The sequence below is a fragment of the Triturus cristatus genome, chromosome 7, assembly GCF_964204655.1.
Source record: "Triturus cristatus chromosome 7, aTriCri1.1, whole genome shotgun sequence".
NCBI classification, from domain to species: Eukaryota; Metazoa; Chordata; class Amphibia; order Caudata; family Salamandridae; genus Triturus; species Triturus cristatus.
This window is the reverse complement of record NC_140590.1, coordinates 1352476165-1352490995: the sequence shown is the minus strand read 5'-3', so window position 1 is coordinate 1352490995 and position 14831 is coordinate 1352476165. Positions and strand designations below refer to the sequence as shown.

The following is a 14831-nucleotide window of genomic DNA, read 5'->3' as shown; positions in this document are numbered from 1 at the left end:
GGTTGAGTCAATCAGGCATATCGGGCGATAGTTGGCAGGGTCATCCCTGCTCCCTTTTTTAAAAATAGGCACGACTTCTGCTCCCTTCCAGGAATCTGGAATGGGACACCCATGATCGATAGCATTGATTAACAGTGCAATAAGTTTTGCCCATTTTGCCGGATCGGCTCGGAAAAGGTCCCCTGGCAGGCCATCAGGTCCTGCTGCCTTGGCCGGGACTATTCGCTGAATGGCAGTTTCAACCTCCTGTTCCGAAAAAGGTTCTGCATTTGTGTCCTTGCCCGTGGCCCAAGGATCAATAGTTGGGCCTTCAAGTGTAGTATCCTGTAGATCGGAATATAGGTTCAGGAAATGGTCATACCATCTCTTGCTCGTGATGTTATTCGTTAGTGACCCACTATCGGGACGGACCTTTTTCCTGACCAGGTTCCAAAAAAGGCTCCTCCGCTAAACTTGCTACTTTTAATGCTTGCCAATGCTGTTCCTCCCACTCTCTCTTTGCTTTTAGTACTGTCAGGTTATAATCCTTTCTAGCAGCCTGGATCCTTGCTGGGGACTTACTTTTAACAGCCATAATTAAGGCTGATTTCTTCCGTTTGCAGGTCCTCGTGTACCATACTTATACAATACTTATTACATGTTAGTAAGGCCTGCCTGGTCAGAATAGTATGTTTAGTGATCATGTATTTGATTGCATTTTTAAAACGGTAACAGAACGTAAATGCATTGTTTAAATATTTATTGACATATTTAAACAATGGCAATTTATTAAAATAATTTTGAAACATTTTGGGGGAGGCCTGATAATATTTTCCCCCACTGGGAGGAGGGGCGTGGCATTACAATGTTTGAAGACCACTGATCTAATTATTCCTAAAACCAAGAGGGAAGCACAACAGATAAAAGTATCAGCTCTTAGGCTAAACAGTACTGAATGTTTCCAGCGCTTGCCAAAGCTAATTAGTGTGGCAGGTCAGTGCAATCAAGGACAGGCACGCCACAATCTGCGTCTTCACTGCCATGATGCTTAAGCACCGTCCTCGTGTAAAATTATAAAGTGCTAGTGAAACCTCCCTTTTTATTGGGATTATTACAAGTAGCTGTCTCCACAAAGGCACTCCGCAAATCAATTTTACCAAATTGACGTACGCCAGCCAGGGAGTTCGAAAGCTATTATCACAGGAGAGGCAGTCCGATATGATGTATTTAGATAAAACTAACCAGCGTTACTCCAAATTGTCAGCCATTATAGTGTTGGCACCTAATTCAACACTGGATACGATGTAACACAGCAGTATTGTGTATCGCCCCAGCGCTTTGATGTTGTCTCCTGTTTTTTTCCCCTGTCCTTTGATAGGGATCCAGAGTTATTCTGCCTGAATCATATTCTAGATTTACATGTTGGGCATTATTTCACCATCTTGTGGTTGGGTCCAGATGTGTTTAAAATTAAGTGTTTGATGTGGGTGAAGAGCAAGACCAAACAATATATTCTATTTGTAATGTTGACAGTATGACGACAATGTCCCAAATCATAGCCTCCATTTGAACTGTTTTCCTCCTTTGGGTTAGAAGATGTAGGCTCTTGGAAATGAATGAGAAATTGAGATGGTCATCGTTAATGAACAAGAATTGCAGTGAAGATGATTAAACATCGAGGCATCAGATTTTTAGTTTGGATACTTAGACTAGGTAAGAAAATGTATCTCAGGGTAGTTCTTTACTTTGAGTCTTCTTGATGCAGTTTTAAAACCTGAATAGTTTATTTATGTTGTGCCCGAGCCGCACCCGTACGTTCGCTTCCAACAACAAACAACCATGGGCTGTCCTCTTCACGACCGTATGCCTGAAGGCTTATGCTTGTTTACTGTTCAAGTCAAAGGCTATAATACATAGAGATAAAATGATTTTTGTATATTGGAGAACAGTGGAGTTGTTTGGAGAATCCATGCTCTCCAGACAGGAGATTGGCTCCAGCCATGAAGGAAATGTGTTTAATTTTGGAGGAGAAAGATGTTGATACATAGGTTAAAGGAGAACATTCTGACCTACGGGAAATTGATGTCTATTCTGTACATGATTTGCTGGGAAAAAGTTTTTACAGACTCTTCAGACTAAAGAATGCAAGCCCACAGTGCCCGTAAAGAGATTCTTAGCAACAGCGAGAAAGATCACAAGCCTTTGATTTTAATAAGAAAGCAATTGAGCTAGGAAAGAGCATAAGCACGAATAATGTTGGCCGAAAAGCTCCGCTAATCCCATCCCACTGGGTCCCTTGACCAGACTCATCCCTCTGGGTCCAAATTGTGAGCCACCTTTGTTGAAAAAGCCAAAAGACCTCGACTTCTCTTCTGTTGATGGAGGTCAAATGGCGAGAAAGAGGTAATCGACCTTGGAAGTACAAATGAGGATCTAGAATGTACCTGCTTCAAAGAGTTTATCCTGAAAAGATAAAAAGAAGGCAACTTAAGTGTCTACCTCAAAAGATAGACCAGAAAAACTGAAGCACTTGATCTCGAAAGAAAAAACAGAAATACTGATATTGACTTCAAAAGTTAAGTCTGAGAAAGAGAGGCAATCTAAGCCTAGGAAGGATGAGTTGTGTATTTCGAAGGAGAGAAAGAAAAGCCATTTACAAGAAGTGGGGGGATAAAAGCACTCAACAATTAAATGGAAAATCTGCGGAGAAAAGAAAATATTTGAAGAGTATTTGGCACATCATGTCAATCCAAAACCAATAGGTATTAAAGAAAAACTAGGCATGAATGATTCAGAACACCTGAAAAAGCAAAAACATTACTAACTTCTGTGGAGGAAATAGAAGAACAAGAGATTAGATCTCCCCAGAGTTGGAAGATCATTTTCTCTACTATATTTGATTTTTGAAGAAAGGGGAGGAAGACACCTGGAATGTGACCAACACAGTCTTCAAAGCAACCCTGAATCTTACCTTATGAAACCATCCCTGTGAGATGCAATTACTATGTATATCATAGTGTAGTGTTGTTGCTAGAAACATTTGGTCAAATGTTGTGGAAAATCAGTGATTTACAGTTATGCAATCAATGCTTGCAGCATGATCTGGAGATATTCATACCTCTTACTTCTAGGGCAGCCACCCAAAAATTGAAAAGAAGCAATGGAGTTAGTAGTATGTTTAAGCGTATTGATTGGTGAAAGTATCCAAGATGTAAAAGAAGTGAAGGATTGTTATGGACTTGATTCAGGAAAACGTTGAAGTATCTCAAGACATCCTTTTTAGGTCGAGCCTGGGCAGCGCATGAGCTGCTCTGCGAGCCATGCTGTATAGACTTGAAGCCCCGCCCACTCTGCACCCATATTTGTCATTGGCTTGTGTCATTGTCCTTCGTAAATGCTGTCCTATGATTCGTTAATAGGCTTGTTATTCCCTCCTTAGTACCGCCTTGTCTTCATTTGTAACCTCCCATGAGGACTGGCCCTTTTACTTCGGTTGTTACACGGTACATCTTATTTACTCTGTAAGCACTATTTTCACTGATGGTTTCTCCTACTGCAGGCACTACTGCTTTCCTGAAACAGTCAGCGGGCCATGCACGCTTTCACTGGGTGCTTTTACATATAAAAGCACTCCATACAGCGCTTTCACTTCAATAGCAGCTGTGGACCTTTCTTTAGACATGGCTCGTCCAAAGAAAGGGGCGAGGCCTCTATTAACGTGAAAGTGCAGCATGGGGCGCTTGTAAACAAGCATTTGCAAACTAATAGTTCTCACATTTTAGAAACTTTGACCTATTGGTATTGTGAATGACGATGCCTTTTATTATTGCAGGTTTTTTAAACACAAATAAAAGGCATTGTCATTTACAATGCCAATAGCTCGAAATGTTGCAATTGTGATACCTAATGCATTGCAAACGCTTGTTTAGATATGTGGATGAGTTCAGGAAGTATATTTACCTTGTTTTTGTTTTGATTCCCTGGTCAGAAGGAAAAGGATTGATAGTGGGAGAGTAATAGGTCAGTTTGTCCGATATCAGTACTAAAAATAGGAGTTTTCATTCCTAATACTTGGGTGTAAATTATGTATTAAAAATGGGGTGACCTGATATAAATTATATGAATAAGGTGTTAATTAGTTGGATAGTAAGATCAAGGTTGCAGTTCAAAAGTATGCCTGGAAAGCTCTTGGTGGGCTATTGGGGGCAACAGTGTGGTAAAGAGAGCAGCTGTTGCTATCATTTGGTTATGACACTTTGCTCAAACTATTCTTCTGTTTAACCCCTTTGAATTCTGAATTCAGCAAGGGGTCATTTGTGGAGATCCTTCAAGGTTTTCCTATAGAAATTAGCAGTCGGTAAAAAAAAGATTGAAATTAAGTTTAAAAAAGCCCAGCCTTAGCGCCTTTATTTTTAGCTGCAACTTCTTCTAACTATGCTAGGTTTTTAAAGCAATATACAGTTACGTCTGCTGGACCCTTCTGGTTGCGGGGATCTATCTGGCTTGTAGTTTCCCAAAGAACCTGAGGTTCCTAGAGCCAATAACTGAGCTACACCTTGCAATGTTTTTCATTGTGTACCGGGTATACAGCAGTTAATTTGGTAAAATATAAACAGTGGAAAAAGGGTATCAAGGAAACCTATGTATTTCCCAAATGGGAACACAATATGGAGGTTTAGAAGCAGTGGTAATTTCCACATCTGTGTATGTGGGTAGCCATACTAGCATGTGAATCAGGAGGCATTCTTCAAAATGTCTTCTATTTTACACAGTGTCTTACATTTGGAAGGCGGAAATGCATAGAAAAATAACTGGTAATAACACTTGTTGTACTATCCTGTGTTTCCCTAAGTCTCCCATTGAAAATGGTACCTCAATTGTGTGGGTAAGCCTAGTGCCCACGGCAGAAAACAGGTCAAAACGCAACATGGACGCAGCACATTTATCCACTGAAAACTGACCCTTTTTTTTGCAATAGGCCTAGCTGTGTATTTTGGGCCCTAGCTCAGCCGGCACCTTGGGAAACCTAGCAATCCTGTACATTTCTACAAACTAGACACCCATGGTAATCCAAAATGGGGTGACTTGTGTGGCTCTCATCAGGTTCTGTTACCCAGAATCCCTTTGCAAACCTCAAACTTTGTTTTTAAAAAAAACAAATGCATTTTGTTAACAATTCCGTGATGGCAAGTCCATGAATCTGCGGGGAGCCAAAAACTACCATCCACCCAGCATTCCCCCAAGTTTCCCGATAAAAATGGTACCTCATTAGTGTGGGTAGGCCTGATGCCTGCGAGAGGAAATGGCCCAAAACTTACTGTGGAGACTTGAAAATTATCAATCGCAACAAGACCTGGTCTTGCAAGGTATTCACCTGTGTTTTTGGTCCTGGGCTTGTCTGCCATGCAGGGAAACCTACCAAACCCTGACCAGTCTGAAAAGTAGACACCTGGGGGAGTCCAAGGATATATGGCTTGCGTGGATCTCCCAACGTTTTCCTACCCAGAATCCCAATGTGAGGACATTTTGTTTTGTAGCAACAGAGGTTTGCAAGGGATTCTGGGTAGGAAAACGTTAGGTGATCCACGCAAGCCACCCCTCCTTGGACTTCCCCGGCTGTCTAGTTTTCAGAAATGTCTGGGTTTGGTAGGTTTCCCTACATGGCCGACGAGACGGGAACAAAAATGCAGTTGACCCCCTAGCAAAGCCAGGTCATTTTGTGATTGATAGTTTTTGATGCCTCCAAAATACGTTTTTGGACCTTCCCTGTGGTGGGCACTTGGCCCACCCACACAAGTGAGGTACCATTTTTGTCGGGAGACCTGGGGTAATTCTGGGTGGTAGGAAATTTGTGGTTTCTTTCTTATTGTGGAAGAATGTGGCACAGAAATGCAAGTCAATTGTGACTAGTCACTTTTTGAGGTTTTCAGGGCATTTTGGGTAAGAAAATGTGTTTGGGCCCACGAGAGGGACACCACCCTGTACTTCCCTGGGTTTCTAGTTTACGTAAAGTTCGAGAATTGGTAGATTTTCCCTAGAGACAATGTACACCTTGGCAGAGAAAAACAGAAAAGAGAAATATTACCTTACAGCTAACTATTCTTCCTCAAGTACACACACATACTGGTTGGATTTGGCACGAGGGTGAGTGAAGTTTCAGAGCGTCAAATTTTATTAACAAGAGATTTCACAAAAAGGAAATGCACTGTTCATTAAAAGGTTACAAACCTGAACCAATGACGCGCAGCACGTGAACTGCTAAGCCAAGGCAAGGCACCAACTTTTTTACAGGCCAATCACACACCTTTCATACGTGACGCATACAAGACCATTCACACTGCCAGCAGCGGGCCCAGCACATTACAACACTCACATCAACAGGCAGCGCCATTCAAGGGCCCATCCTTTTCAAATGCCCATATGCCTCGAACAGCAACAACACCGGCTGACTGAGTGTGTGGATTGGCGTTTGGCTACCAGTGTGTGTAGTGACCAGCAGCATGTCATTACTCACACCGCCAGCCAAGCGCCAATCCGCGCACACCGCCAGCCAAGCGCCAGTCCACGCACACCGCCATCACATATTTTATGCAATAAAAAAAGATACACACAAACCAATTGGCAATAGATCCAAAACTATAACTACAAACACAACAGCTCTAACTAAATACATCACACTATTGCCAAACATGAAATCTGAACAAAAAATATAAAGCAATACAGACCAGTTGGTTTACTTTTACGCTCACAGTTGCAACCAAAAACTCTGTTGCATGTGATACAATTTAAAACATTTGGGCGCACACAGCCCAGGATTAGAAGGGCAATAGGGGCAGTACATACTACTCTCCTTTCGCACCCCTCTTCAGGCACAGACTTAACATTTGTTAGCGGGGCAAGTATTTTTTGGCCATGGGAGGAAGGTGATCAGGAAAGTGGTAATCTTTCAATCCAGCCACATCCTCCACCACTACTTCTCCAGGAACTCCTGCCTGCTCCTCTAAAACAAGGCTATCAGACTGCTGAAACTGAACAAATGTCATCTTTGACTCTGGCGATTAATCCTTAAATACAACAAAGGCATTGTAGCTTGCTAAATGGACAGCCAACTTATTATACCAAGCCTACGCCTTACGAACAGCAGTGTAAGGTTCCAACCTCTGATCTACTCTATCTACATCACCCATGTGCTTATTGTAGTCTAAAATGCACATGTATGCGCACTTCAGCAACCTGACCCCAAACAGTCACAGGTGAAGTACTTTCATCATGGATGGTAGTCATCATATAGACATCCGCGTGTTAAAAAATGTCAGAGCTAGAAGTTAATCACTACGCAAGGCACTGCAGTGTCCCTTCACAAGTTTTTACAAACCAGCTCTTTTGGTTAACCTTTACAGATATAGCTGAGTGTGCCACAAGCAACAGTGTCCACTTTGAACAATCCCCTGAACAATGGCACACCTGTGTAAATGTTATCTAAATATAAATGGAGACCATTGTTAAAAAGTCCTCTACCAAGTCCCCACACGATTTTCTCAGTAACTCCGAAAGTAGACGTACAACCAGGGGAAACAATACTGGAATGCCTACCAGTGTAGACCCTGAAATTATTGACCTATCCAGTACTACTCTCAGACAGCATATACATCTTAATTCCATAACGTGCCCTCTTGCTAGGAATGTACTGCCTAACAACCAATCGGCTCTTTAACAGGACCAAAGACTCATCCACAGCTTTTTCGTTCCCTGGCACATAGATCTCTGAAAATTGATCTACAAAGTGATCAAGGACAGGCCGAACCTTAAAAGATGGTCACAGTCAGGGTGATCTAATGGCAACACTAAAGGACTATCAACAAAATGCAACATGCGAAGAAGAAGCAAATACCGATTGCTACTGATGGTTACAGGAACTATAGCTGCTGCCATCAAGGGATCAGTAGCTCAATATGAAGACAGCGACTGCTTCCTTATCAGGCCCATCAAAAAAGTTAAACCCAAGAATTGTTTCAGCTAATCCAGATCTGTGGGATTCCACCGGGTAGCTCTAGAGTGGGGCTTAAGTCTGGCACTGTTGTCCCTCAAATACTGTTCAGCTCAAATACGTCTGCTCAACAATCTCAACCAAAAATACATCGTCAATTAACAACTGAAAGAAATGTACAGGCAAAAATAATTCACAATTCACTCTACACCCTGCACCCCCACTAAAAGCAGGCAACACCGTCTGCACCATGTTTGGGTCAACCCAGAGTTCAGCACTTTCAATGGGAATCCTTGCAGCCCCGGGCTGCAATCTAGATGCCACTTGCTACACTATCGGCTCATCAGCACCTACTCTGCACGGACACAGCACTGATATCCCTCTAAAAAAGAAAACAAAAGAAAATTACACACAAGGAAATACAATACACATTGTGCACAAATACAAGGAAAATGTCACACATTCAAACATAAGCTAAAGAGGCTGCTATTACATTTCTAAAAAAACACTTTCATGCAGGTCATTGATACTCATTCCTAGTAAACAATGTAAAAAAATCTCCTTACCAAACATTTAGAACTACACAAACTGCAGCTCTACCAGTGCCGAAAGCACAAGTTACACCAAAGTAAAACAAAAACTTTGCACTAAAATGAAAAGGAGAAAAAACCACTACGATCACAAACCATGGCAAAACACACAGACCATCAGCCGAGCTACGTTAAACACACTAAGATTTTCCATGGTGGTCTATTGGCTTCTGCCTCCCTTGGGTGTACATAGGCTTAAAAATACAAGGCCTATCTGCCCCCTTGGAGCCAGAAACAGCCAGAATACCCCCCCCCCCCCCCCCCCCCCCCAGGGAGCTACCCTTGCCCAAGGGACCACTCCCCAAATAATTTTACGCCATAGACTATAAAATCACTGGTGGTCTAGCAGCTTCTGCCCCCTTGGGGCAGATGGGCCTAATATTTTATGGCCGATCTGCCCCTTTTTAACTACATACCAAAACATCCCTAGTGGTCTAGTGCCTTCTGACCACTACAAATATAAGGATGACGGACAAAAAATTCATCCCCAAAAGGGGAGTGGCCCTTGCCCAAGGGGTCACTCCCAAAACCTTTCTACTTGCATACAGAAAAATCCCTGGTGGTCTAGTGGGCCTAAAAATATAAGGCAGAGGCAGAAATTGCCAAAGCATTCATCCTCAAAAGGAGAGAGATCCTTGCTCAAGGGATCGCTCCCCGTAATTAATAAAAAATGAATCCCTGGCTTCTAGTGGGTTTTGAATTGCCCGGGGGCTAGATCGGCTGATTTAGCACCAGGAGCGGGGAGGGGGGGAATGGAGAAAATGAAATCACCCCCATGCGTACGACACTTGCCCAAGGCGTTGTTCACAGAATGCTTAAAAATAAATTCCCCTTGCCTGAGGACCCTCCTCAAGGCTTGTTGTTTCAAAACAGGCGTCTTCTTCATTACCTGTAGGGAGTTGTATGGACTCTGGGATGTATGAAACTGAGCGCTAATTAGATGAATGTTTTTTTGACCCGGGCCCTACACGCCCTTCTGTATTTTGACCCGGGCCCTACACACCCTTCTGTATTCATGCTGTCATTTTGGCTTATGATGCTCAATGAAAAGAATTTTGACAAAAAATAAATTCCCTAGTGGGTTTATACCACCGCCCCCCCTCACCCGAGGGCTGATCGTCCGAATGAACCAGCTGTGGGCGAAATACGGAGAAAAGAAAATCACCCCCACGGGAATGACCCTTGCCTAAGGGGTAGCTCCCCCAACTACATAAACAAGCATTGGCATAGCCAATAGGTCTCGCCTTTGGGACCTTATAAGTGTTTAGCCATGCAACATTTGCATAACTAAATACTTATAAGGTCCCAAAAGCGAGACCTATTGCCTATGCAAAGCGGCCGTGCGTCCCCGAAATTGAAAGTGATCGCGAAGGCAGGTTTCTTTTTCGGTGCCAAAGTGTGTTTCTCGGCACCGCTGGTAGGCTGGCTCGAGCCCGAGCTGCTGGAAGGCTTACTTGGCTTCTTCACCGGGCCGTGAAAGTAATCGCGGTAAAGCACGTCGCGCGCGTCCGCGCGCATGCACTGTAGCTCTAGGCTGGCCTGGTAGCACTTTTTGGAGCCCTCTCAATAAGTCTCGCCAGACCAGCGCATGCGCTGGATCAGGCGAGACCTAAAAACATCTCTGGTAGTTCTGTGGAGGGATTCCTTCTCCACGATCGCTGGCATCACCCACAATCGCGGAGCAGGAATCCATTTAAAACAGACATGGGGAAAGGAAATACTCGCCCCCTCCCCCCACTGTCGGTTTATCCCAAACACCCCGGCCCCCAGTGAAGGACTTACCGAAAATGCGTCCTCTCTCTGGATGCGCTGGAAGCACATGGCTTCCAGTGCATGCCCAGCAGCCTGTGATGACATCAGCACGCTGTGAGTGCGCGAACGTCATCAGATTGCTGAGAGAGGGGTTGAGAGTGGCAGCGGAAGCCCTCCACTGCCAGCCCCAGTGGGGGTATGTAAGGGCGAGGCCCACTTGGGGAGCATCATCGCTTTCCTGGTGGGCCAGTGCCAGGACGTAATGCTTACGTCCTCTGCACCGCTGACGAGGATGTAACCATTACTTCCATGGCGCACAAGAGGTTAACTTGATGTCTGTTTTAAAGTGCTTGCGAATAGTAACTATGCCCTTGCTCCCAGGTGCATTAAATAGGTTATTTGTTCCTTGCTGCTTCCGACAGAAGTGGCAAATTTTTTGCACCTAGCGCTTTGCATTTTGTCTGAAGCAAGAAGCCTTCTTGTCTTTTTATTTTGATGCCTGTTTTAATATATCGGTAACTTGTAATGATGTCCCTGGTCTAGGGTGTGTGTAATAGTCCTTTAGCGGTCTGCAAATAAGGTAATTTTTCTGTAAAATACACTTTGTATCTACGGATATAGGCCCACAGTTTAAGCTATTGTTATAAGTCAGTTAAATACATAGTCTAACTTTTTCACAAAATAAGGTGCTTACCCACATGCCTTGCCTCATTGTCACGCTGTAAATTGTAATGGCTTTTAATTAACCACACAATAAATGAAATACAAGTTGCCATATTGAAAGAGAGCAGTGACTAATGTAGCCTTATTGTCAAAGGAGGATGTATGTACACATGGTTGAAGTTGGGGTAGGAGTGGTCATGAGTGACTTGTTAAGAGGAATGCAGAGTCCACTACCCTTATGATTGTTACAAGTTGTGTGTGAGAAGGCTGCACATTTAGTGTCGTGCGGCAGTCTTTAATATCTAGCGAAGAAGTTTAATTGAATGGCTGTCAAAGTGATCAGTAATGTATAGTCTTGTTAAAACAGGTTGAATATTCCGTGGACAGAGAGTTGGATCGTTAGATTCAGGGTAGTTAAATTAACAGTTTTATATAACTTTTAGTCTGAGGTTAGTCGAGGTACTTTTGAAGGAACCGTATTTAACTAATCATAAAATGTAGCTAGACCTGATGGTTTCAGAAAAAAAGCTCAGGGGTATGAAATTGCTTGATACGACAGGTTCTTGAGATGTGATTGATTTTTAATGCAAGGTGCACCAAGGCAGAGAAGATGAGTATGCATTGGAGACAAAGTTGTTTGATCATCTGACATATTACAGAGTATATGGATGTCTGTTTCTTCAGAGGAATAGATCCCCCCCCATAGGAAATTGAATACAATGTGCTGTGCTATGCGTATTAGAAGTGAATTTGATTCCAAAGAATGTACATACTTGGGGTCAGTACTTAGCCATCAGCATTTACTTTCTCCTGTTTGCGCATAGTATTTAGGCATAATACAGACATGTTATCTACAAACCAAAAGACAAAAACGAACTGTATGCCTGAATGGCGCGTTAAATGATCAAACCTAATCTGAACAAACGAGAACAAATATTGGGCACAGAGGTGATCTAGAACATTGTACACTCTGTTACATAAGAAGTAAAGAGGATAATTTAATTAAAGATATTGAAAGTCGTTTAACTGCACAGTATTTTCTGCAGCTTTACAGTCTTAACTTTTTTTTAATTGATTCCTCACGTTTCTAATTTTCCCCAAGTGCCAGACAGCATCCAGAAGATTTTTCAGCATAGTATCTGTGGTCACCGGCAGGTGACGTTGTATGGCTTTGCGTTTAGTTAGTTCCTCCCTGAAAGTGTTGGCTGGCGACCCATATGCACGATCTCAAAAAATCGTGGACTTAAGATCCCTTCTTTCTTAGCCTTCCTGCATGGATCCGGAGCTACCGCCTAATTTTTTTCTTGGCAGTTGACTAGTTTTTTTTTGCTAAAAGTTATTTTCTGGTGTGCAAGGATACACACCCCTGCCTAAAAGATATAGTGTTTAAACCTTTTATGGACTGTCGCAAGCAGCTGTCGGACATCTTTACGAGGTGTGTCTCTGGTGTTTGGATTCAGGCCATGACTCTAAGGCGAGTGAGGAGTGTGCCTGTATGCATCTGAAGGTGATCCAGAATGACAAAGCCCAGCTGTCCCTCACCACACATTTAAGAAAGTACTTAAGCTGTGCTCAAAGTAGAGAACACTGACACATTCCGTAGAGAAAACTGACCCATTACTGCTCTAGTTTCTATTGATCCCCAAGTTTGGTCAGATGTGTGTTTATGCATGGATTAATCCCCCTCAATGGGAAAAGTTCCACATTTTCCCAACTTGTATGCAGTCCCAAATTCATCAATTCATGCAGGAAGTTTGATTGACACCGATTTTTCGGAGTCTGTTAGATAAACTAATATGTCGACTGGGTACATTGATATCACATGAATATGGTCTGTCTTGAGATACCCATTCTCATAAGGCTTTATGAAGCCTATATGGCAGTACTTTGACCGCTAGCACAAACGTTAGAGTATTGGGGTACCAGTATCATGTTCCTCTCTGCACCTTCTACTTCACTGAGACCATTTGGCTGGGTTTCATTCTCGCTCTAGATTCACTTATGAGTATCTGTCCATTTTAGGAAATGGGGTTCAAAGCCTACTTTAACTAGTGTTTCATAGATACACTGACAACTAACTTCAAGTCAAGCTGGTCATACACTGTTGCAGTGTGATGTGTTACATATGTAAGATGTCTTAGTTTAAGAGAGATGTTTCTGCAAGTGATAAACCCATATTCGTCTGGATATACTCCTCGTCACAAATTATTTTGCTTAGGCTCTTTGCAAGGTAAATGCTCAATATCAGTATTGAGTATCTGTGTTGGACTGTATGATTTGTTTAATTGGATCTCTGTTTTGTTTGGGAGCCAAGAAAACTGTTGCTTCCCTCATTCTGGGGTGGAAAGTGCCTAATCAAATGCTTCTTTATAAACATCCTGTAGTTTGTCAGAATCTTTTTACATATGTAGTGAAATGCTGAGGGAAGGCCATAGCCCATTGCCTCTTTAAATGTGCATTTTTATTAATAACTTCCAGGAGATCTCTACTTGTTAATGGGTTAAAATGGGGAAACATTTGTTGGTTAATGTAGCATGCTATCAGTAGTGAAATAATCTTCATGCGGAGTAAATGTGCTTAGCTATGATGTAACGCGCTACTTTGCTCAGAGAATTTCTTCTTTCAGAACCAAATTTATATATAGGATGATGTATGATGTCAATCTAGTTTCACAGCTCATACTTTCACTGTATCATTTTAGATGGTCTTCCGTCAATCCACTTAGACAAACCAACCACATCGTCACACAACATTCACAGACGGAAAAAAGGAAACCTGTCATTAGATGGGCAAGAAAAAGCCAAGATACCAAGAAGGTCTTCCAGACTCTCCTCTACTGATATTCAGGAGGCCATTGAGGTAGTGCATGCACCCTCTACTACAGAATTGGTTGGAGCTAGCCTGGAATCCACTTCTATGTCAAAGGAACCTCAGCAAGGTGAGTTGCTTTTAGCAGTGTGTTCTAACATTGTCGCCTGTGTTGCACTAGAGAGACTTGACATGAAAGCTCACCAAGTACATGAACGACATTTTTTTTGACCCAAGTAGTATTGATGGGACGTATGTAATGCTATAAAAATAAGTACATTTTGGTATTTAAAATAATGAAAGTGTTTTACGTGTTTTTCAGCCACGTCAAAATCCCCGCTTTAAAATTTTACCCCAACATCATATTTGTGTTGAATATAGAGGATTATCGTTGCTTGTGCGTGAGTCCTTGGCATATATTGTTAAAATTCTTTCCTGCACAATTTACAGTAAAAATAATCTAGAAGTTTAAAATATGACGTTTTCCAACAGGAATTCCTTATTTCCATGAGCCACAAGATCAATGACTCGAAGTTCTGCCCAAAAACTGTAACCATTAACGATAGAGAAGGAATTTGCAGTGTCTCGACCAACAAAACTAACCCTGATAAAACTATACTTCCTCCTCAGTTTTTGAGGAGACCCTGATTTTCCTACTTCTTAGGGAAGGCTAAAGAAACATCAGCTCACCATTGCTTAGCCTTTCTTTAGGAGTCGCCTAAGACTTTAGGGACCTCCCTGCCTATCTGTTCCCTGTTGATCGCTGTCAAGAAACTCAGTGTGCCGACATTAGATATTAAGGGGCTCGCTGTTAAATCGTTAGTCATCAAAGTCTAAATGAAGCATAGATTCTACTTTGTACTCTCGCTTCAGGTACCTAAACAGCATACTCATTAGGGTTGTTTCACCATGGTGTAAACCAATGAAGTCCTATTGGTAACCATATACCTCCTTGGTGCAGATCTATTAGAACAAAAGTTCTCAACATAGCTTTGTAAAGTTATGCCACCTTTCCCTTGTATGTTTTTTGGACATTGCTGTATTTTGTTTTC

The 14831-nt window shown here is 42.4% G+C and overlaps 1 protein-coding gene across 3 annotated transcripts in view; it reads left to right on the top strand.

The window, feature by feature from the left end:
• Positions 1–14831, top strand: part of PHF20 (PHD finger protein 20) — a 1063788-nt gene that overhangs the window by 329296 nt on the left and 719661 nt on the right. For all 3 annotated transcript variants that reach the window (XM_085619024.1, XM_085619022.1, XM_085619023.1), the window contains one exon: positions 13673–13909. In XM_085619024.1, the coding sequence (XP_085475150.1) occupies positions 13673–13909 (237 nt within the window). The remainder of the gene's footprint in view (positions 1–13672; positions 13910–14831) is intronic.